This window comes from Typopeltis vanoorti, chromosome 19 (assembly GCF_054136105.1).
Source record: "Typopeltis vanoorti isolate ZY-2024b chromosome 19, IOZ_Tvanoo_1.0, whole genome shotgun sequence".
NCBI lineage: Eukaryota > Metazoa > Arthropoda > Arachnida > Uropygi > Thelyphonidae > Typopeltis > Typopeltis vanoorti.
The window spans coordinates 25793135-25818471 of NC_143567.1; the positions used below are offsets into that span (position 1 = coordinate 25793135).

At 33.4% G+C, this 25337-nt stretch overlaps 1 protein-coding gene and 1 long non-coding RNA gene across 2 annotated transcripts in view; one reads left to right on the plus strand and one right to left on the minus strand.

Annotated features, from left to right (window-relative positions):
- Window positions 1-7725: 7725 nt before the first annotated feature.
- LOC150095925 (ceramide synthase 1-like) lies at window positions 7726-19484 on the minus strand. The gene is made up of 6 exons (XM_090409252.1): window positions 19102-19484; window positions 18657-18819; window positions 15396-15573; window positions 13405-13566; window positions 12031-12178; window positions 7726-8809 (listed from the first exon to the last, which is right to left on the minus strand). The coding sequence occupies exons 1-6, from the start codon at window positions 19327-19329 to the stop codon at window positions 8696-8698; spliced, it is 993 nt and encodes a 330-aa protein (XP_090265378.1). The 5' UTR covers window positions 19330-19484; the 3' UTR covers window positions 7726-8695.
- A 465-nt stretch (window positions 19485-19949) lies between these two features.
- The window catches only part of LOC150095926 (uncharacterized), a 161875-nt gene continuing 156487 nt past the window's right edge, over window positions 19950-25337 (plus strand). Inside the window, exon 1 of the long non-coding RNA XR_016549939.1 lies at window positions 19950-20114. This is a non-coding gene — a long non-coding RNA (uncharacterized LOC150095926). The remainder of the gene's footprint in view (window positions 20115-25337) is intronic.

The following is a 25337-nucleotide window of genomic DNA, read 5'->3' on the forward strand; positions in this document are numbered from 1 at the left end:
TTGTGTGAACTACTTAAAAGAAATAGGCGCTGCCCAAGCGTCCATATATATATTCGCCTTTAAGAACCTTTCTAAAAGTTAGGCGATTCCCCCATATCACTCTAAACGAGTGACCGAAGGATCGTCCAACTCAGCGGGGGTTCTACTCAGTGACAGGCCACCATGCCAAAAAATAAAGAGCCGGATGCTTCAGTTCGGCGATACAAACGAAATAAGCAGAGAGAGGATATTAGATCCAGTATTATTTCAAAAGTTAAAACTGCAAAAGTTTCTTAAGTTTATCAGAGAGCTTGGGGAAATACACTCATCGGCATTTACAAGTTCCATTAGTGTGGACTACTGAAAAGACATGTAATTTTGCATCCCTGAACTGAATCCTTTTGGCTCTTTATTTTAGTAATTACTTTTACGCACCGACCGAGAGTTCGCTTACGAAAAATACATTTCTCTGACATTTCAAGTTATTTAGTATTGAACGAGAGTTTTTGCACTCTTAAGGTTTCTGCCTCGAGAGAGTAATTTGAGTCTCCGGGGTTAGTTTTTCCGGTGGGACCTTGTCGGTGGATGCTTTAACCTGGAATATGAGCGATTCTGCTCGTTGGCAGGGTGAGCATGTCACCGAGTGGAACCACCGCTGAGTTGGACCATCATTCGGTTACTCGTAGGGAGTAGTTTGAGGATCGCCTAATTTTTAGAGGCGCTCTTCACTTAGTGTCTCTGAAGAGAACCAACCAGTTCGAAACAGCTGTGAGGTCAGTGAAACCTTATCAGAATGGACTAATAAATGGAGAATACATACGCTTGGGCGGCGTCTATGTCTTTTAAGTAGTCCGCGCTAAGGCAACTCGTGAGTTCCAGAGAGTATAATATATTCCAGTAAGCTCTCTGTTCAACCTATTTTTACGAAACTTTCATAGTTTCTACATTTGGCTTTGAAATAATGGGTTTGAACATTTCTACATTTGGCTTTGAAATTTATATTTTTCCAGACATCACAGAGTTTTAAACTGATGAAGAGTAGTCGTAGAATAAACTACACAAGGTCGGATATCTTGTAATTCAAAGATATCTTGGATAATTATTTCGAAAAACTAGCAAAACTCCATGCTGAGTGGAACATTTAAATTAAGCTGGGTTTATTCTTCATTTTAAATTAAATTTTATTTTTAAAATAAACTTGCAAAACATACATAGAAATTAAACTTTTGAATTTATATTACTAAAAAAAATATTTACCTTAAAAACTGTCCTGTCTAAAAAGTATCGAATGGTAGCTAACGTTAGAGAAGCAAGCAAAACATGGACGATAAATCTGAAATCAGTCCTCAAAATATGCATCACATCTTTCATTAGTTCTTCCACAAAAGTTCTTTCTTTAACCGTATAAAAAGTAGCATTAACGATAGCCGACAAAAATTCCGTATAAGATGCTGTGATCTCCCAGTCGGACTCCATGGTTTAGTTGATTGTTGTTGAACAAGGCGAGAGATTAGTTCAATTTAAACACTTCCTGAAGATCTTTTACACATATAATGAAGTGATTCAGTGTGACGATTTTAGGATGTGACTGGAAAGCAAATGGACTTCTAGATTAAAATAATAGGAATGTTGCTTTAATTCCAAGGTTATTAACAGGAAAATTCCCTGCACCACCTCTGAAAGCCTTATAGTGAATGTAACATATTAATTATCTTTATTTTTATTATAAATCTTGCCCATTCATCATAAATGGCATATATTTCGCAACCTCCCGTGTACTTTTCAAGGGCAACACTCTGGGAAAATATATCACCTTATTTTTCGAAACTTTCACAAAGTTATCGCTCAACAGATCATTTTCCCACTCACGTTTAATTGAAAAATAAATTACTGACTTGATTAAGTGAAGTAAGATGGTGTTTACATTTTGGAAAAACTGTTTATTAGGTTTATTAAATGAAAAGTGCATCTCGTATACGGCTCCTTAGCTGTCACAATAACTTTAATTAATTATAAAATTGAGTCTTGAGGTGCCAACTCTTTCGAAATGCAGATACATGAAGACTATCAATTCGTTTCGTCAAATAGATCGAAAACTACTCATTCTACTACCCCCTAAAGATGTTCTGTTATATAAAGAATAGATATGACTGCACGTGAATTACAGCAAAGTTAATGTAAGCTCGTTGAAACCGGCCACCGATTTAGAAATCTCTATGCAGATGTACGTCAACTTCACTTATGCTGGGTATATGCAAAATACTTGGTCACGTGCATCACCAGATGTTCTATAGGTAACTATTTAAGAACACTGCTGATCAGTAATCGTCAACAGTGTTCATCGCTATGTGAAAAAAACAAAAGATCTTTCGAAGTTCGATAAAGGGCTTAATGTGGGTGCCCGTCTGGCTGGAGCCACGATTTTGAAGACAGCAGAGCTGACTGGTTTCTCAAAAGCTGAGCTATCCTGGGTGTTTAATCAGCGGGAAAATAACCGACATTGCTTGTATAAGAGGTTAAAACTGTGGTCCTAAGACAGTCAACAACGAGAACGTCGTCGCTAAGAAGGCTTGTAAGGACAACACAACTTATTGTGGGCAGCAGTCGACCGAAGTTTTAAAATGAAGGCTGTTCTCGATCCACAAATCACCGAACTATGCAGAGGTAATTGAAGGCATGCAACTGTTAATCGATATTGGAATTCGCATGCCTATACGGAAACTACTGATTTCGGCGAAGAAACAAACTTTACTAGAAAGAAAAAAGGCAGGCAACAAGGTTCAAGTAACCTGTGGCGATCAGGCTTTGTTTAACTAATATCAGGAGAATTCACTTTCTGGTGGTTTTCTAGAAACTGCACCTAGAAATCTGGGCTCGGTTAATTCAGGCTTTTATGAACCCGGGAATCCAAGATACTTCTCAGACACGTTTTCAGTAAAACATTAGCTTAAATAAATTCAATTTATTAATCTAAACTTGTTTAAATTAATATGTTAATTATTTTTAATTGGTAATTGTTTAATTAATTTTAATTTAAAAATTATAATTAAAAATATTTAAATTTAATTATAAGTTTAATGTTTGATTTAATGTTTTAATTTGAGTTTAAAAACCAACCTATTAGACGTTGAATTTTAATCTTAAAATTTTAAGATTTATTTATTTTAATTTTTAGTTTTCTAAACTCATCATCATCATCATCATCATCAAATTCCTGCTATGTACCCTCAAGGGGGTGTACAGCATATGACAGTATTACATGAAAAATTTACATCATTACTAACTTCCTATCTACAATTTTCCTCCAAATCAGTCTGTTACTTGTCAAGACTCCAACATTATCAGATCTTATATTTCTATGGTCTAAAGCATTTTGTACCGTATCAATCCACCTATATCTTGGTCTTCCTCTGGGTCGTTTTGCTGCCAACCTGGCAGAGAACACTTGTTTTGCTAATCTTTCCTCTCCCATTCTATTTAAGTGACCATACCACCTGAGATTAGCTCTGCTAACGCATTCCTGGATGCTGACAATGTCAAGTTATTTCCTAATATCCTCATTTTTAATATGATATTGCCATTGATGCCATCTGTTCACGCCTCTAATCTTTCTCAGGACTCTCATATCTGCGGTCTCTAGTCTTTGGTCAAGTGTTTTACTTCTGACCCAGCTCTCAGATCCATAAGTTAAAACTGGTTTGAACACTGTCTTGTATACAGCTAATTTAGTGTTCCGACTAATTTCTCTCTTATTCCATATGAATTTATGCAATTGACTTCCCACCATACCAGCTTTGCTGATTCTGTTGTCTATTTCTATATTTAATTTACCATCTTCAGTAAAAATTGTGCCTAAGTGGCTGAAATGTTTTACTTGTTCCACAGGTTCTCCATTCACAACACAGTTGACATTTTCAATGATTCTACCTATTTTCATTGTCTTTGTCTTTTTATTGCTGACCTTCATACCATATCTATTACAACAGCTATTCAATTTAGTCAGAGAATCTTGCAGACTTGTAGCGGATTTATTTAGAAGTATAACATCATCCGCATAAAGCAAAGAGCTGACATTAACATCTACAATTTTGATATCAGGTTTAATACCATTTTCCTTCATAATTTGATCCATATAGATAATGAATAACATAGGGGGATAATGTACATCCTTGTCTCACACCAGATTTAACATTAAACCATCTTCCTGTACTTCCTTCAATTCTAACTGCTGACTTACAACTCAAATAAAGACTAAGTATTGCTTGATATAATGCCCCATTGACACCATATAACTGCAGCGTATTGAATAGCTTCTCTCTTGGCACCTTGTCATATGCCTTTTCCAAATCGACAAAACTTAAATACAGATCTTTGTTATATTCCCATGCTTTCTCGACTATTTGTCGTAAAGTGAAGATCTGATCCTGACAGCCTCTATTTGGCCTGAATCCAGCTTGTTCTTCACCAAGCTTTTCTTCCACAATTCTTCTCAACCGTTTCTCAAGTATACTGGCATAGATCTTGCCAGGAACACTCGGTAGGGAAATACCTCTGTAATTCTCACATTCAGTTTTATTTCCCTTTTTATATATGGGTACTACGAGAGCTCTACTCCAATCATCGGGAATTCGTCCCTCTGTCCAGGCTTTCTGAACTATGCAGTGCAGCCACTGTAAGACTTTTATACCACCATACTTCAGCATTTCTGGTCGAATATCATCTACTCCTGCTGCCTTTCCACATTTCATGCCTTTTTCTACTTCAAGTATGGATATGTATTCCTGACTGCATGCCTGGTCAGTGTTTTTTATCACTGTGCTGTCATCACTGCTTGTTTCATTTAGCAGTTTTTCAAAGTAATTACTCCATACTTCAAGGATATCTTTTTCTCCTGTTTTCATGTCACCTTTATCATCTCTAACTCCTTTTACAGCACTCTTTCCTCCATTCCTAAGCTTCTTCAACAACCTCCAGAATATTTTGCCACCTTCTTGATATTTATTTTCTATATTCTTGCCAAAGTCCTCCCATGACTTTTGTTTAGCTAGTTTTACACACTGTTTAGCTTTCTTACATTTGTCTCTGTATTCTGTAAGAGTAAAAGCTGACTTCTTTGCCAGGAACTTTTGATATGCTTTCTTCTTTTCCTTCACTGCCTCTTTAACTTCCTGTGTCCACCAGGGAGTTCTGATTTTTTTTTTCTAAAGTTTTCTAAACTTTATTTTAATTTTTTTTAAGATTTTAAAGTTTATTTTAAATTTAATTTATTTGTATATGAATTTTATTTATTTTTAATGTATTCGATTTCAATTTTCATTTACTTTTGAAATTGCAAACAAAAATGATATTTCATTTAATTTTGTGAATTTAAAAAACCTTCTCATCGAAATTGAGATTCAGCAATGTGTATTTAAAAACCTGTTCTACAACAAACAGGGAAAATTATTAGATGGTTATTATCGAGACGCGTTGACGAGCATTACAACGAATGGGAAAATTTGTTTTCATGTTTTGATTTTTATTAAAAATACAACAATAATAATGAATTATTATTCTCACACGTGTAGAAGGCAGAAAATTCCATCTACACAATTTTGTTTACAAGTATTTACAAAAACAAAAGTATTAATACGTCTCATTTGAGCTAAAATATTCCCCCCGATTCTATACCTACTTTATTGCTTCTATCAAACTGTTTCATGTATTTCAATGCAAATTTGTTTTCGTTTTATATCAAGGTTTAAATGACCTTGAAAACCAACGGTCGTATTGCAGTGATTCTTGCTGTGAAGTCTCATATTCTGACATCAACGTTGGTTTGTTAAGAATTTTTGATGGCAGTTTTTGTGTTAATTTGGCATTGTATCTCTGTCCCAAAGGACCTAAACTATGTCTGGCTTAAAAAAGTAATGACCGTGAAATAGACTTCGCTTATTAGTATTTTTTATTACTTCCATCATTCTACATTCTTGCTTGTGTTTTAATCACATTTATGAACGAGCTTCTTTCACATTACTTATTCTGAATTTAGTTAATATTTAATCATATTTATGTGAAAGAGCTTCTTTCATATAACTTATTTCATATTTTATTTCAGAATTTAGTTAATATTTGGTAAATATAATATATAATATATAATATTTTGGTTTCTGTTTGTTTTTATTTAGGATCTGGCATGAATTTTATTAAAAGGTGTTTTATGAATTTTCATTAGAATTTTATTTTTAATTTATACAGAATGGAAATAACATAATGCCTAGATTAAGATCAAATTTTGCAGATTTGTTGTATATCTTTCTTTTTAATTTGTTAGATATTTTAAAATGAATTAATAAATTTTCGAGAGCGTATGTAACAGATTCATTGAGTGTCACCCATACATCCTAACATCATAATGAATATGTAAAAAAAAACAATATAAACAATTATTAATTTCTGAAATTCAAGCCATTTTTCAAAGAATCTTTATTTGTCGCTTATTTCTGTCTGATTCTTTACTTTCAATTTATATCTTTGCATTTTGATTTCGTGAAGCAGACTTTTTTATAACCTGATTGGTCGAGTGGTCAGCACATGCGCTCTTAAATAAAGAGGCCAAGGACATAGATGTTTGTGATCATCCTCATGTGGCAGATAAATTTTAACTCCCAGAGTGAAACTTTAAAAAAGTCGTTTAACATTTAAATTACTTAAGGTTTTTAATATATTAAATGACCTTTGCATACCTTTATGTATAACTTTATTTGTAAGTCTGCTTTAAACGAAATTTCTTCTAGAATCAATTTTTTGCTGTTATTTGTGCAAAGTAATAGGAGTCATAAGCCCTAATCTAAATAAATTTATTATTATTATTATTATTGGTTGATTCATTGAAACAACACACAGTACAAGCGAGAGGTCTTTCAATCTTGCATATTAACATCAGAAAACATAGGTTATTGTTACAGGCTTATCTGAGGATTGTGTGTGTGTGTGTGTGTGTGTGTGTGTGTGTGTGTGTGTGTGTGTGTGTGTGTGTGTGTGTGTGTGTGTGTGTGTGTGTGTGTGTGTGTGTGTGTGTGTGTGTGTGTGTGTGTGTGTGTGTGTGTGTGTGTGTGTGTGTGTGTGTGTGTGTGTGTGTGTGTGTGTGTGTGTGTGTGTGTGTGTGTGTGTGTGTGTGTGTGTGTGCGTGCATGCGTGTGCGCGCGAATTTCTTAATCAATGGCTGCAGTGGTAATCAAACCTATTTAAATAATAACTAACTGCTGTTATCCTCAGATAAGCTTAACCAATAACCTTGGAGGATGAAAGCTGAGAAATTAAATCTGATCCAAGATTAATTTAAAAAAAGGAAAAAAATCCAAACCCATATATCAGATTTCAGCGCTGTAATTACAGCGCTTAAATATATATATATATATATACTAAAAAAATCAAAATTGCAAATATATATAACTCATTGTTAAATGAATAAATGCTGTATTATTATTATTATTATTAATACATTATACAGGGGGGAGGAAACGGAATTAAACCTGTTGTAAATATGTACTCACAAAATACAATCATAATTTTAATAATAAAAAAAGGATCGAATTTTGTTTAAAGAAAAATATGTAATCGAGTATGTATCATATGCAATCAAATGCATTTAATGTATGTATCATATGTAATAATAATAAAAAATTATTAATGGATCTAATTCGATATTTGCGGTAATGCATTAACGTTCACGTCTGCGTGTGTCTTCAAGAAACAAAAGATATGAAAAATTTATTTATTTATTTATTCTATAAATTTATCGATGTACATTATATAAACAAATCACAATACACATTCCTAAAAAGATATTCATATAGCAAAACACGTGCAGTTTGGTGTCATGGTAACTCAGCGTCCTTGATCCTATCAGGTATGTCCCGACAATCGAATATAAGATCAACAGTTTGTTATAAGATAATCAGCAATATCTCCGAACAATTTAATATATCTAGTTCTGTTTTTGTACGAATCGTTGGATGCTTCTTCAATAGTTTTTTTTTTCTTTTAAAAAAAAAAAAACATTGTCAGGAATTCTTTTATCATCTCTGCTATTCGTATTTTATTATTCTATAATTTAAACAGTTTCGCAGCAGCTTGAATCCAACAGTTGCTCCACCCGCCCTCTAGCGATTAACCAGTCAATTATGAATTAATTTTAACAATAATTAAAAGTGTATGCTACCTATAAAGCCCTGTAGAGGCTTTTGCTTCCATAGGGTTAGACACAGAAAATTACGACCATTTTAAGTTCAATTCTTGGTGTTGACTGAAGGAAAATTTTTTCTAGCCCTTTGGTGTGGAGGATTTCAAAATTATTCGATCTTTGGCACAGATAAGTAGAGTTTTCATCTCAGAAATTGGGATTTTTGAACTCCATACCTCAAAATTCGAACGTAAAAACTCATAATATTTCAAACAATTTATACACCTGTTTGGGTTTGGGATCACCAGATGACAGCACTTATTGTCCATAACGTCTGCCATGAAAGCTTTGATTCATTGATAGCTTGAGCTCACCATCTGTGATAGCTGAAGGATGGACATCGGCTTTCCGGAAATTTTAAAAGCTCGTACTTTGTCTACTCCCTTTTGGCAATAAAAGGAAAACATTTTTGAAAGCACAAATTATACTTGATGTCCTGAATGTACACGAAGAGAGTTTGTAGACTTGGCAAGAACTCATTATGACCAGCAACTACTTCTTTTCAATCCTTTGCAGATTGGTTTTATCATTCCGTATGCTTCGATGTCGCTCCCTCGGATCTGTTATCCCGTAAAAGGGGAGAGCAATCACCACTTTTAGAATCATCTGAAAGAAGTAATATAAAAATAATATAAATTAACGATAATAATACAAATAATTAGGATACAAAAAGCTGAATATCAAAGCACTAAATACTTTAATCTTACGTATTTATTGTGTATTTTTCCAATTGCTTGCATATATATATATATATATATATATATATATAATAAATTTTTTAACTTGGGGATATTGTGTATTAGGATAACCAAGTTATTTTATTTTATTTTAAGTTATTTTAGTTATTTTATTTTATTAGTTATTTTAAGGATAACTTGGTTATTTTAACTCCTAATCCCAAGTATGCAAACAATTAAGTTTGCGCCTGAAACAAAGTTCAAGACTAAAGATGGTACAACACCAGGGCAACTCATTGCAAAGGTGGGTAAAGATCTGATCACTATTCTTAGTATTTTCCCATAATGTAAAGCACATCTCACTAGAAGATGTATACTGCAATGCATTATGGGTGGGGTCACTACCCAGACCGGTTTCAACCTTTTTTCAGGTAGTGACCCCAACCATAATGCATTGCAGTATACATCTTCTAGTGAGATGTGCTTTACATTATGGAAAATACTAAGAATAGTGATCAGAGCTTTACCCACCTTTACAATGAGTTGCCCTGGTGTTGTACCATCATTAGACTTGAACTTTGTTTCAGGCGCAAACTTAATTGTTTGCATACTTGGAATTAGAAGTTAAAATAACCAAGTTTATAAAATAACTTGGTTATCCTAACATACAATATCCCCAAGTTAAAAAATTTATTACATCTATAACTTCTCCAGAGATTTTTATTAAAAATAAAAACACCTTGTTGCAACTTCTATAGTTAAAGGTGATAAGGCTCCGTATTACTACTCTTCTCCATATACATGGCAGATCTCCCCAAACTGTCTCCAGCTATCACCGCTCAGTATGCCGACGATACAATCATCATAGCCAGATCCCTCCGTCCACACCTGGCCACAATCAAGCTGCAGAGAGCAGTCAATGAATTGGAGGATTGGTACACCAAGTGGCGTATCGCAATTAATCCAAACAAAAGCTCTGCAGTACTTTTCACCAGACGTAAAGCTGAACCGAATACAAGCATACAAATGTTTGGTAAAATCATCCCTTGGCGCAATTCTACCAAATATCTGGGAATTCATCTTGATAGACGTCTAAACTTCAAGTCACATATGGATAGTGTTAACACTAAGGCAAGTCAGACTATAGCACAGCTATATCCACTTTTGAACAGGAACAGCTTCCTAAGCATAAGCAACAAAATCTTACTTTTCAAATCGGTAATAAGACCGCAACTAACTTATGCCTCTCCAACCTGGGGTCACACGACTAAAAGCAACATCAACAGACTTCAGATAATACAGAATAAATGCCTAAGAATGGCATTTAATGCCCCATGGTTCATCAGAAACATCCAGTTACATCAAGAAGCCAATCTTCCAGATATTAAGACCTACATGACAAGCATTGCAGAGAAATTCTTCACAATCACGGATAATCACCCAAATCAGTTAGTTCGACTGGCAGCGGACTACAAGCCCACAGATCGTTTCAAACATAAAAAACCGAAATCCTCCATCGCAAGAGAAAGCTGATACAGCCTCAATGCTCACAATGAGCGGGTAAATTACCCACAATAATCTCATCACCCACAATCTAAAATCCAGATGAAGGGATAAAGAGTCAAGGACTCAGTCCATCAACCAATTAAGTTCAAGTTCAAGTTCAACCTTGGCATTGTCACACGACTAAAAGCAACATCAACAGACTTCAGATAATGCAGAATAAATGCCTAAGAATGGCATTTAATGCCCCATGGTTCATCAGAAACATCCAGTTACATCAAGAAGCCAATCTTCCAGATATTAAGACCTACATGACAAGCATTGCGGAGAAATTCTTCAATCACGGATAATCACCCAAATGAGCTAGTTCGACAGGCAGCGGACTACAAGTCCTCAGATCGTTTCAAACATAAAAAACCGAAATCCTCCATCGCAAGAGAAAGCTGATACAGCCTCAATGCTCACAATGAGCGGGTAAATTACCCACAATCTAAAATCCAGATGAAGGGATAAAGAGTCAAGGACTCAGTCCATCAACCAATTAAGTTCAAAGTTCAACCTTGGTATTTGGGTATAGCTACTCACTGAGGAAACCTCAAAAAAGGTTGAAACCGGTCTGGGTAGTGACCCCACCCATAATGTATTGCAGTATGCATCTCTTAGTGAGATGTGTTTTACATTATGGAAAATACTAAGAATAGTGATCAGAGCTTTATCCACCTTTACAACGAGTTGCCCTGATGTTGCACCACCTTTAGACTTGAACTACGTTTCAGGCGCAAACTTAACTGTTTGCTTACTTGGGATCAGGAGTAAAATAACCAAGTTTATAAAATTACTTGGTAACCCTAATATATATATATATATATATCTTCTTCTTGGCTTCCCGTATTAGGTAATTGTTTGCCTGTAACGTTTTCAAGGGTTTAAAAAGTCTTCTTCCCGTCTCCTCCTGGGTCTTCCTCTTGATCGATGTTGCTTTGGTTTATTTGGCCATCTGTCCTCATTCGTTCTTTTCACGTGATTTTTCCAGTTCTTTCTATAATTTTTGATGTCGTGTGTTATGTTAATTATGGATAACTGTTTTCTTATTTCTTCGTATCTTATCTTGTCTATTCTTTTATAGCCTGCGAGTGGTCTTAGGAAATTCATTTCTGCAGCTTCCACTTGTCTTTTTATCTCGTTCTCTCAAGTGTTTCACTGCCATATATAAATATAATCATCACACTAATTACGGATATACTGATATGGACCATATTAGTCTGTTCCGGTCTCATTATCCATCTGATATCGAACTATCCAGCAATGGTTTAGATGTAAAATGCAACACGTTCACAGGCATTGCCTTGAAGACAGTATGCCTATTTTCTAACATGTGCAAGGTATTAGTGCATTACTAACCTTGCCATCATCAGAATGACGAGAAAAATCTCGTGTTCATCTTTTTAAACCCTCCTTGCACCTATAGAGTTACGTGATATGTAAATTTCATATTTACAACGAAATAAAATTATTTTTACTTCGCGCTGAAGAATTCGTTAAATATAATTGTCAAATACAATGTATGAATCCTTGTGATATTCATACTATCTATTTTTTATCATAAAAGTTACATTTGAGACGGATTATATGACAGAATATACTTACCACACTCCAATAGAGATTTGTGCAGAAAAGGAACATTAGCAAAAATACTCCAGGAACAGAAAATGGGTGTGCAGATCTAAACTTGTTTTTTATGGTTAGCATAGGGAAAATTATCTTTAAAGGAAAAATATATAGTCTGGAATAGAACCTGAAAAAAAAAGTTATATTGACATTAGAATATCAAGTACGACATCATAAATCCTTGATGAATTACAGTGAACTTTGTAAAACGCGATATGTACTGAAATACAAACCTAACATTCAGTTTCAGTCCATATTCCATCGTTTTTTATATAGAAAGATATCAACAGTGTTACTGTGGTAACTTTTAAAAAGAAATGTACGTTTTATTTAGAAAGGCGTCAACGGTGTTACTATAGTAATATAAAACGAAATGTACATTAGGCTGACGTCATCGGTGTTACTATGGCAACGTTTAATATGAAACGTTCCCATAGTAACGTGTGGCAACGTTTTTATTTTATTTAGAAAGACATCAACAATGCTACTGTAGTAACGTTTTGAAACTAAATGTACATTTTTAAAAGACCTCAAAAGAATTACTCTGGTAACCTATTAAAGGGTTTTATTTTAGATTCATCAATATAAATTATGAGTATAAATTAATATGTATTAAATTATATTGAGTAATGTTCGTTTATAAATCAAATACATTATTTATTTTTGAAACTTAACAAATTAATATTTATTATCGTGCAAAAAATCGTGGTTGCTTTTTTTTTGAAGATTTCCCTCTTTTATATAATTATGTTATTATATAAAAAATTTATAAATTTTATATATTTAAGCACCATCGAAGCGATAAAAAAAGAATTCAAACAAAAATACAAATCATGCTTTGATTACTGCATCCTGATTAAGTAAACCTACTTGGGGTTGTTTATCAGACATATTTAATGTATTGGTAAAGATTTGCTATGCGATTTTTGCATGGTTATCCTAGCGGGAATGAAATGAACTAATAAAATAACTGGTTTAAACATTATTATTATTATTATTATTATTGCGTGACGCCTCCAAGGAGTCCAAGGATTCACCTCGGGATAGCAACATTTTTAACAGATCCCTGAATTAGTCGATTCTTAGTGCTATTAATTAAGAGTTTTCCTAGCAGAGTTACTGAGAAAAATCGGCCATAAAAGGCGCACAAATCTCTACAGGACAATATTAGTTGGGATTAGGATTACCATGGCGTATCACCTTTCTTCAATTGACCTATAAACGAGTTGTGCCTACTTCATTTAAACAATGGAAAAAAAATTAAGGCTATTTTTTTGAAACACGTGCTAATTTTGAAATATCCATATGAGTGAGAATAATCTCGAGATGATTAAAAATGTAATCGTAACTTACCATGTAATCACACTCAGAAATAAACACACATACGCCAAATGTCGATGCAGAAAAGTCCACTTGGTTTTCTTGTGCAGGAGATATTTATTGGTCTTGCACATTTCAAGAAAAATATCGCTAATATCGTGAAGTAAAAGAACTAAGGCTCCCAAATGCATATAACTGAAAAGAGAAACGATAAAATAAATGGCAAAGCAAGTTCCTTTTTTGTTCATCAATTAAAATAAAAAAATAGCAGTAAATTTCTTTTAGAGGAGTTTCTTCCAAGCTGGTTTAACCAGTGGAGGCCCGTACATAAGCGCTTTGACACTGCAGCACCCCCAAAGAAAAATTGAAAAAATGAAATTCGTTTGTGTTTATAAATAATAACAATGCTTACAACATTACATAAATGCAGTACAACATGTTAAAGGTCACAGCTTATGTTTCGATATTGATTGAATAGTTAATAATTGGAATTGTTCGATTAACACATTAGATTACGAAACAAATGCACTGCGATCTAACGCAGTGTCCATATTATCACGTTCGACCAATTTCAGCTAGTCTCGCCAATATTCGTTTGTGCTCGTGATTGCAAGTTACAAGTCAATTCGACACTGCTCAAACGAGCAGTGGATCGTATGCTTGCGCGCGTTATTTCTGTGAGATACGAAACTTTTATTATTGGTGTTTGTTCTTGGTGAGGGTGAAATATTTTTAATAAAGCAATTTTTAATATGTAAATTTATTTATTAATAAATTGGTTACTGATTAGAAAAAAATATATATATTTTTTTTATTTTGTATGTGCAGCACCCCGACATAAAATTTTCACCCGCCACCACTGGGGTTTAACTATAATTTTGTGTCATTTTGAAATATAATTTTATACTTCAGTGGCGAAATATAACACATTCGATTATAATCCGTGCGTGTGAAAATCAAAAATTTCATCCTGTCTTATTTATAGAATTTTTTTATCAGATATAAGATATGAACTTTAGAACAGTCGAATCATCAAATGCCATCTAAATCAACCTGGTAAGAATGCGCCTTTGTAACTAAGTTTATTTCAATTTTATAAGTTACTAAGGCTTATTCTTACCAGGTTGGTCAAGTGGATAACTTAGTCGCTTTCCAGTTTCCATTTAGCGTTTTTCCATTTATAATTTCCATTTAGGATTATTCCAGGTGATGCATAACACAGTCTATTCTTAAGGACAACAACTTTAATTAGTTTTCACTAACTTATGAATTCAATAACGTTTGATTTGTTGCTACTTCCGAAGTAGCGAAATATTTGCATTTTATGGGACACATTTTAACGAAACAGATCTTCATGAAGCACTCTTTATTACGTATTACATCTACAGCTATGCCACATCTAACAACAAAGGATTTCTCTTCACTAGGCGTACTCATTTTCATTCCATCGACTAATTATCCTCTACAAATCCTAAATCTGAACCTGGATTACCAAAATCTCCTCAAATTTTCATATACTATTTTAGATAGCATAATTAGGCTGTATTAACGTCTCCTTTATCGAATCACATTCCAGACAAATAAGCGCTAAATCTACCACTAGTAATCCCCATGCATTATTGATTGGAAAATTTTCACTTTATCATTCTGCTACTCATTTGAAAGCCTTCTAAGTCTTGAGTAATAATTAGTCTTGGTCCATCACGAAATTTCCCATGAGAATTGTCGTATCTCTCTACTACCTTTGTGTTAAGACGTATTCTTCTTTTAGAGGTATATTCCTCTAAAATCCCATTTTAAGAGAACTAAGAAACTTGAAATTGTGCATCGTTGAGAGAGTAATCAGACATACTCACTAAGAGTGGAGTAATGAACTCAATAAATTTGAAAATTGCTATTCTTTTATGATTGAAATTATTCAAAATTTGAAAAATCTATTTCTACATGGATATTATAAATTAGAAAGAGAAAGGTAGATGGTTTTGTATCATATGAGTGACAAGAAGACTAGTTTATATTCTTACCCATATAAATATGCTGCATTGATTAACATCAGAGCCACCAGATGATGGAAAAAAAGAAGTTTTGAGTCCTTTCGAAAAACATACAAATACTGGAGAGAATACAGTTCATGCACGTAAAAGGCACATTCAATCACTCCCAGTGTGTAGATACCTTTGGTGGATTTCTTTGGCATATAATCTATAAAATGAAAACGGCTTCTTCAATTTGGTGCTGTTGTAAAAATGGATTATGTCAGCCTATAAAATAAATGAGATTATTTTAAAAAATAGTCAAATTTCAACAATTTGAGATTCTGAGTGCGTGTGGCGTGTAGGTGGAAGCAGTGGTAGAGCATGCATCATTCAGTAACAAGAAATTTTGTGACTGTGTTTAGAAATCTGAGCGAATACTCATGAAACACTGAGGTTGAGAGACTCGTTCAAAGCGGTTTATAACAGTGTTCCTGATGTTTCATAGCAGTTGTACCGAAAGAGAGTAACCTAAAATGCAGTTTACTCATTTGTATTGAAAATTCACAAACGGTAGATGATTTCGAATTGATAAGTTTACAAAGAGCCATTTAGCTCACAACTTTAACAAGTTGTGAGCTAAATGAAACATTACTAGAGAGATTGCAGCCATTTTCTTCTAACAAAGAATATATTTGCAATGAAGCATCGCACTCACATCACGTGAGAGTTTTGTTGACTCTCAAGAGATTCGTATCACAGCTGGAATGTGTCTATATCAGAAACTGTTAATTTACGATCCAGATATAAAGCCAGTGAGGTAGCTGGGGGAGGAGCTGTCCGTCCCGGGCGGCACGTTCACGTGAGACACAATTTTATTTTTCGACGATTCTTTTATTTATGTTAACTTAGTAATTTTTATTACTCAATCAATAATTAGTTTTTAACAACTATACACTCGGGTCTCTTTTTATGCGTATCTTTTTTTATGCGGTTTTGAAGTTATGCGGTGCATATTTCATGCGAATTGAAATATGTTGCAGCACATTCTGTCGTAACGTGAGTAACGTGTAAGCAGCTCATGTCCGTGAAGTTTAATTTTGTATGTAAGTGTTTGTCTTTTCATTATCGTAAGTCTAAATTTTGCTAATTTTTATTTTAAAGATTTAATTTGGCCCAATGGGTAAAAAAATAAATAAAATAAAACCAAAATGAAAATTGCAATTTTCGACCGCTTAGCAAAAGAAGAGGGATCTACGGTGATTGGTAAACATTTTAATTTAGGCGAATCTACTAAAAGAGCAATTAAAAAGAATGAAGTCGCAATAAGAAAATCTGTCATTTCTGGCACAAAACTAAGTGCCAAAAATAGCATCGTACTCAAGAGATGCTTTACTAGAAAACACGGAACGAGCGCTCGTAATTTGGATTGAAGAATTAACTCAAAGGAGAATTCCTATAAGTGGTTATTTAATTAAACAAAAACCTCTTCGGTTTTATGAACAGATGAAGCAATTGGAACCATCTACTTCCACTTCCCACTAATGCAAAGGATGACTAATCGAGTTTTTAAAAAGGAATGCACTTCATAACGTGAAGATTACAGATGAGGTTGCTGCAGCAGACGAAGAAGCAGCCAAAAAGTTTCAAGAGAAGTTAGCCAAAATTATTGAAGATGATAGATGTTGTCCCGATCCAGTGTTCAACGCTGATAAAACAGGATTGTTTTGGAAGAAAATGCCTAGTCGAACTTACATTGCAAAGTCTGAGAAAAAAGGTTGGTTTAAAGCAAGCAAAGATCGAGTAACGTTGTTACTTTGTAGCAATGCATCAGGGGATCGAATGTTGAAAAACTCCCTCCTAGTAAATCGATCTCTAAGACCACGTGCTCTAAAAGGCAAACAACTGCCGGTACATTGGATGGCTAATAAAAAGGCCTGGGTAACATCTGCTGTATTTACTGAATGGTTCAAGAATTTCTTTGTACCAGAAGTGGAAACATATATGAAGCAAAAAGCTCTCGATTTTAAAGGTTTATTAATTTCTATACTTTTTATACAGCTCGCGATCCGGATATCGCGAGCTGTATAAAAATTAGTGAAATCATCATCGCAAAGTTTAATCACTGATTACATTGTCAGAAGAAAATAATCAGCACAGAACGAGGGTGAAGCTAATTCTGTTTGTGAAGAACCATTGCCTTTACCATACAGATTTGATGCGCTGACTCTCTCTCTCTCTCTCTCTCTTCTGGTAATGAAAGCGAGTTCGCACCAATTCGCAAACGTTGCTGAATATTATGTAATAGCGATGATAATTCTGATGAAAAAATGTAAAAAAAAATGTTACTTTTCAATAAAATTAAATGAATAAAGCTTTAAAACAAACTTCAGGCATTCTTATTTTCCTGAATTTTTATAAACTTTTTTTTATGCGGTTTTAGAAAAGTATGGAACGTATCCCTAATTTTTGAACGTAAGTTAGGTCTTTTTTGTGTGCGATTTTTTATATGCGGTTTTCTGTGGAACGTATCTACCGCATAAAAAGATACCCGACTGTACTTACAACTAAAATAAACATAAACATAGTGTTTTAATTTATTTCCCTATACGTCGTTTGGACTTTTTGTAGTATTTTTGTGTATTTAGATAGCAAGAAACTCAGGAACAGCCCCGAGTGGCAAAAGCCCTAGCTACGCCATTGTATGAAGCTCTGTACGGACAGGGAGCTTCGAAAGCCCAGTGATATAACTGAATTAAAATTAACCATATAATCGGTTTATTTTTAATGGAGCGGAAAAATACACGAACAGGTAAGTGCAAAAGCAATAAGTTCCAGAACCGCCTAGATAGATGCGCAGTAGATAGATGGCAATCTACTGCTGATAATGTTAATCATGTTTACATATACAAGAAAGAAAATGGTGTAGGAATATATTCTTAAACTACTTTGAATTTCTAAATGTAACCTAGAGATTTTTAGTTTCTTTTAAATGACATTACACTTACCAAGAAATTATTTTCTTATTTTTATCTCTTACACCTAAACCAGTCGACATTGACGTCTCCTTGACATATGTGAATTCAAATAAACCATACATTCAAGTTTTTTTTAAGGAAGAGGAAAAATGTAAGAACAGCTGGATGCAATAGAAATGCATCTCCCCCACTTTTTCCGATTTATTTATAAAGCCTTCCAGCTGTAAAACAGATATCGTACCACATTCAAAAGTACACTTCACAATAGAAAAAGCATTAAACAAGACATAGTTTTATTTTACTTCAAGTGACTAGTTTGACTAATTCTACTTACCTAGACGCCATAGACTGGGTTTCTTCAGATAATTGTGTACACCAGACTGACAGATAACATGCCAGTTGATTAAATACATCACTAAACGTACAATAGATTTCCACAAACTCTCTCCCACTTTTAGCTCTTCTAATCTATCAAGCTGATAATTTCTTCCAATTGTCTATAAAACATTAATTGATTAATTAAAAATATATAAAATAATTGCTTTTTTTTTATAATTATTTTTAAGAACGCATGATCGGTTGAAAAAAAGAAAGAAAAGTATAATCCATAAACGGAATAACAGTACTTCGAAAAGAATTTTTATTACGCCATTATTAGAATATGTACATTTCTTATAAAATATTGTATCTTGTTCAATTGTGATAGTAAATTATTATATAAATAAAAATAATAAATGTGAAAATAAATAAATACGAACCCTTAAAGGAAGGATACTTACCACCAACAGAGTATTCTTCATCATACACCTAAAAACAGCGAGCATAAATGTGATCAAAACTACGTCACAAAGAAATATTACATCTATCCTTGAAAAATGGATAATATTTTTCTTAAAATCTGAGATTGTATCTTTCTCATAAATAGCCCAGTAAATGAAGTTTACAAAAGCGGATAAAAGTTCACCGTAAGTTGGACTGACGTCCCAGTTAACGTTAGTAGACTCCATAATGATGTATCTTTAAAATAATTTATTTTAAAGATATAAAATTCAATATTCAGATATCTATTTAAAACCTAGATTAGATAATGAAACACTAAAATTATAAGACAATAACATAATCATAGCGTATCGTTAATATATTTATCAAAAGCACAATATTATTTAGCTAGTTTAAATGAAAACAAAACACGCAAGCATCTGTGATGTAAACAGTAGATCGTGCATTTATGAGTCAAATGTTGATGGACCTATGTTTACATACTTAAGGAAATAACAAACTTCATAGATAATAAATATATCTTATTACTTGAAAGAATTACTTCCAAGTATATCAGATCTTTTTTATGTTTATTACAATGAGCAAGAAAATTATGATAATTGCAAGACGTATATATATATATATATATATATATACCTCTGAACGGCCGTATATTGTTCATTATGGGACACTAGAGAAATAAAACTAGGCTATTGTGAATTACTGCACTTAATTTTGTTTATGTACAAGATAAAAACAAGAATATAATTTCTTGGTAAGTGTAATGTAATTTAAAAATAACTCAAAATTTAGAAGTTTCTTTTAGAAATTCAAAGTAGTTTAAGAATATATTCCTACACCATTTTTTTTCTTGTAAACTTAAAGATGATTAATTCTGTTCATTTATATTTCTGCTTTATGTGGATCTGATGTGATGCAGATTATTCTTGAATGTTTGTTCGTTGTTGATATTTTTTAGGCTGTAATTTCGTTGTAAACTTCAGTGACTTTGGGTTTCGAAACTTCTCCCTAGGTAAGTTCCTGTTAGTTATCAGTTTTAGTCAATTTCTGTATTCTTTCTTTAATAGACTGAGGAATTTTATTTCCTTCTGTAAACTTAGAATTCACGATTACGTTACCAGCTTCAAATCGGTAGTCCCCAAATGGGAAAGCCTAGGATTCGTGGAGTTGGTGTTCCCAATTCAGAAGTTTCTATCAATTCTTGCGGATGAAATTATCTCATCGACTGCAAATTGAGCTTGAGAGGCCAATCCAGAGATTGAAAATGAACCCGACTAGTGTCCCAAGTTTTATACTCACAACCAGGGCCGACGGAAGCAGGCATGCGGACGCAGCCGCTGGGGTACGGTTCATAAGTTCATTTTTAAGAAACGAAATTTTTATCATAAAAACAAAAAATTCTTAGAATGATTAATATTAAAATGAATAAGGCCGGATACACCAAAATAAAAATTTAAACTGTTTACAATTTTGCAGAGAGAGCAAGCTAAATGCTTGCCTACAGAATGTTGTGTCTACTGCAATCTATCTAAAGTGCAACGGTGAACGGTTTTTATGCGCAGAAACGAATTTTCGTACAAAACATTTGTTGCTAGTTAACCAGTCATATGGTACGCATCTCAGTAGGCTACTGACAGTAGCGCAGTGCGGACTATTATTTCGTCTCTGTGTCGTGTTGTGTAATAATTTCTTGTGGGTATAAAATAGAAATGGAATCAAAAATTTTAAAAAATAGTTATCCAGTGCACAATCGTAAGCATCATGCTGCGAAAGAAGCAGATGTCATGAAACAAACTAGGGATCTTATAATTTGTTAAAATATTAAAATATTCTGATCTAGATTGCAACCAACTCGATACATCAGAAATCAGAGTTGAAGAACCGTGCACATCATCCAGTTTTCATGAAAGTACTATTGCAACTATTGAACAAGATAACAAGACGCATGATTTAAGTGAAAAACAGTTAGGAGAAGATTTAGTTGTAGTTGACCGCGAAACTAACACATTGTTAGTCTCTGTAAATTTAGAAGATCCAGGTGAATGGGGAAATATTGATGAAAAATTACGAGTTGTTTTAATTGAAATGAGGCCTGTTCAAAAGAAAAATATAATATATCCCAGAGATATATATGGTCGTAAATTTGGCGACACGTATTATAATAGGAAAACGGGGAGCTCGTGCCAAGAACATGGCTCATTTATTCCGAAACTTTAAATTTTGTTTTTTGCTTTTGTTGCAAACATTTCGCACCTACTGAATCAAGTAGTCTTGTAGAAGATTATGACGATTGGAGAAATGTAAGTACAACTTTGCATAGACATGAGACTAGTTTAACTCACATGAAAGATTTCTTAAAATGGAAGGAACTTGATAAGAATTTAAAAAACAAACCTACTATTGATTGCCAGACTCAACGCAGGTATGAAATGGAAAAGAATCATTGGACGAGTGTTTTAGAACGCTTGATTGAAATTATAAAATTTCTTGGTAGTCAAACTTTAGCTTTTCGAGGATAATCTGATAAATTATATGAAAGGAATAACGGCAATTTTTTAAAATTAGTCGAACTGTTTGCGAAGTTTGATCCCGTTATGGAAAATCATGTTGAAAGGGCCCTACAACGAAACAGTAGCGTACACTATTTGAGTAAAGACGGTCAAAATGAAATATTGGAAACTTTAGATAACGCAATCAGGGATACAATTTTATTATCAATTCGAAAATCTAAATATTATTCCATAATTTTCGACTGCACACCTGATGCAAGTAAAACAGAACAAATGACCATTATTATTCGCTTTGTTTCCTGTGACAGTGGAATTGTCAAGATCAGGGAAAACGTTTTAGGTTTTGCAGATATATCAGATTCCACAGGACGTGGTTTATGTGCAACAACTAAAAAAATGGAACATTCCCATTGAAGATATGCGAGGTCAAGGGTATGACAATGGGGCAAATATGAAAGGGAAAAAATATGGGCTCCAAAATTTGCTTTTGAACAAAACTCTTGGAGCTTTTTACGTGCATGTGCTGCTCATACTCTAAATTTAATCATTAACGATGCAGCCAAAGTGAATGCAGATACAATTAGTTTCTTTGCAATTATTCAAGAAATATACAATTTCTTTTCATTCTCTTACAAACCTTGGGCAATCCTTTTAAAGTTCGTACAAAAATTAACATTGAAACAGCCATCAGAAACGCGATGGGAAAGTAAAATTAATGCAATCCACCCTCTACGATGTCAGTTAGGAGAAATTTACGATGCACGTTTTGAAATTTTAAATAATGAAAATTTTAATAAAGAAACTCAGCATGAAGCACAAACATTATGTGCTAAAATGAAGGACTACAAATTTATTTGCTCTCTTATAACTTGGCATGATTTACTTAACAGAATAAACCCTGTGAGTAAAATGCTTCAAGACAAAAATATGAACATTACACTTGCTTTAGAATCTATCAAAATCTTAAAAATATTCTTACAAGAGTATCGATCAGATACAAATTTTAAAGCAGTTCTAAAAACGGCAAAAGAACTGAGTGAAGAGGTGGATGGAGAACAAGAATTTAAAACTGGTACGGAAGTTCGACGACGAAAGAAGACACGACAATTTGACTACGAGTTCATGACGAAACGCCACAATCGCCAGAAAATAAATTTACAGTGAATGTGTTTTATACACTTCTAGACGTTGCAATGTGTTCGTTAATAGAACGTTTTGAACAACTAAAAACATATTATGATAATTTCAATTTCTTGTATAGATTACTACAAATTAATAACGAAGATTTACGAAAAAATTGTGACGATTTAGAAATTCTCTTGAAGGATGGCGACAATAAAGACATAAATGCAATGGAACTATATGACGTGTTATGTGCTTTCCGGGATATTTTTAGGAAGGATAATTTAAATATTCAAAACCCTTTCGATATTCTTAATTTTATTGTGTCCAATAATTTATCTTTCCCTAACTTTTCAATTGCTTTAAGAATACTACGAACCTTACCTGTTAGTGTAGCAAGCGGTGAATTTCAATCAATTTCAACTTTTCCAAGTTGAAATTGATTAAAACCTAATTAAGAACAAGCATGTCACAAAGACTTGTTAGTTTGGCGTTAATAGCTATTGAAAATGATATAGGTGCGGAATTAGACGTTAAGAAACCAAAATATGAAATCAAAACCCAAAATTTTAATAAAAAAATTTCAAGTATATTTATGCAATTTAATTTATTCTAATATGTTGTAATTATTTCTGAATTCTTTTCTTATTTTCTCATCTATCTTGAGTTTCTTTTATTTTCTTAAAAGATAGTTCCACTTATAAAAATGTTAAAAAACTTTTACAAGTTACTAAGAATTTAGTAACTTGTAAAATGCAAGAATTTTTTAAACTTTAGTTGAAAAATAAATTTTAACTTTAATTAAAACTCGTTTTAATTTTGTTAGCGATTCGGGTCGGTCAGAAGGCTATAATCCCTGTATCATTACATTCAACGATTAAAGTGAAGTGGCTTTATCAAAATTTCCTTTAACTTTTGAGAAAATTTTGAATATTCGAGTTTTTAACGATTATCCTGCCTAGTCAACACCCCCTGTTCGTTACATTGAGCGAACCAACGTGTGGCTGTTCTGTCAAAATTTATTTAAGAAATTTCAAATAATTTAAATTTTTATTATCGTAAAAGAACCACACACGCCTGGATCGTGTGTGGTTCTTTTACAGGGGCGCTGCCATCCACCCTAATCAATTAAACCCTAATAATTATTAGGATAGTTTATTAGTTAGTTAATTATTAGGAATCTGACAGTTACCTGTCAGATGGTCAGAGGAATCACAGGCCAAGTTGAAACAAGTGCTTCGACGTGTGGACGACGGCACACCTTCAGCCAGTGTCCAAAGCATGACAGAAATAGGAAAGTACGCAATACCGGATTATCAAGTGCTACGAATATTCTCTGAACATATAGGAGAACAAGGTTGACCACTTATAGCGCAGAGATTCTTTTAAACATCCAGAAGTGTAACCAGTAAAGAGGGAAAACATTCTCACGAACGAAATAGACAAGATGCAAACTGAAGAACAAAGCGAGAGAGAGAAATACAAGAATTTTGGTTCACTGACGTGACGATAGATGGCACCACTAGAATTTGGTTTAACGAAATATATAAACGTAACCGAAAATAATCCGAAAATTACATTAAAACTATTATACTATTTTGAGTCGTTTTGTATTAAATAAGTGGTCTTCTTATTCTTAAAGTGTTACGAATTGAGCAAGAGAATTTTTTTTTTTTTTTGCTTAGAATGAAAATGAATACCAAGTGTTTACAAACTTATGCGGGTATGATTATAATGTGCCAGTGCCAAGAAAGGCTAGATAAAGTACTACTCACCTTAGTGAAGACTGTAAGATCCGTGTTTAAGATATTACGGATAATCTGAAATTATTTGAACACTCCAAGACTTCAAGAATGAAGACGCAGAAGAGAAGGTGATGTCATCATCAAAACTACTGATAGGATCTGAGGTTGAAGAGAGAATATAATTAATTTATTGGGAGTAACACACTCAGAGAAAATACAGATCCAACTTGAGTGAATATTAGGCTTCTCACCGTTTTTAATAATAAATAAACAACTGTATGCATGGGATTCTTCACTAAAGAACTCAAGATATATCTGAACCCTAAAATAAAAGCACACTAAACTCTAAGTTTCGAAGAATGATTTGCGTTAATTACTAAATACATACTTGTGATATTCTTAATTCTGACCAATTTTTATGTGAATCATAAATTTAAAAATTATCTGACATATACACCTTCTGTCCAAAAGGAAACCGATCTTTTCGAAAATAGAAGAAACTAGTGGCGCCACCTGTTGTATCTTTTTGTTGTCGAAAGCGGCAACCTTCATTAGTGTTGTGTCAACTGTTTATGACATTTGTTTCATTAGAAGCCAAGTTATAGTGCCAAGAGTGACAGTGTGTTTTGACGAACGGTCGAAAAATGAGTTTCAAACAAAGAGCTGCGATTGACTTTTGTGTTAAACTTGGTAAACGTCTTACCGAAATGCTTCAAAAAGCATACGGTGATGAATGCTTATCCCGTACTCAAGTTTGCGAGTGGTTTAAGCGATTTCAAAGTGGTCGTGAGTCGCTTGACGACGACGAAAAGCTGGGCCGTCCAAAAACTGCACTGAGCGAAGTTAACATCTAAAAAG

What these genes read in the sequence shown, in the direction of transcription:
- LOC150095925 (XM_090409252.1), bottom strand. Translation starts at nt 19,329, where the DNA reads ATGGAGTCTACTAACGTTAACTGGGACGTCAGTCCAACTTACGGTGAA. An exon ending in ACCCAGTCTATGGCGTCTAG is followed by an intron (nt 15,574 to 18,656) that starts GTAAGTAGAATT and finishes TTCATTTTATAG; the next exon opens with ATTATATGCCAAAGAAATCC. An exon ending in AATGCAGCATATTTATATGG is followed by an intron (nt 13,567 to 15,395) that starts GTAAGAATATAA and finishes TTCTCTTTTCAG; the next exon opens with TTATATGCATTTGGGAGCCT.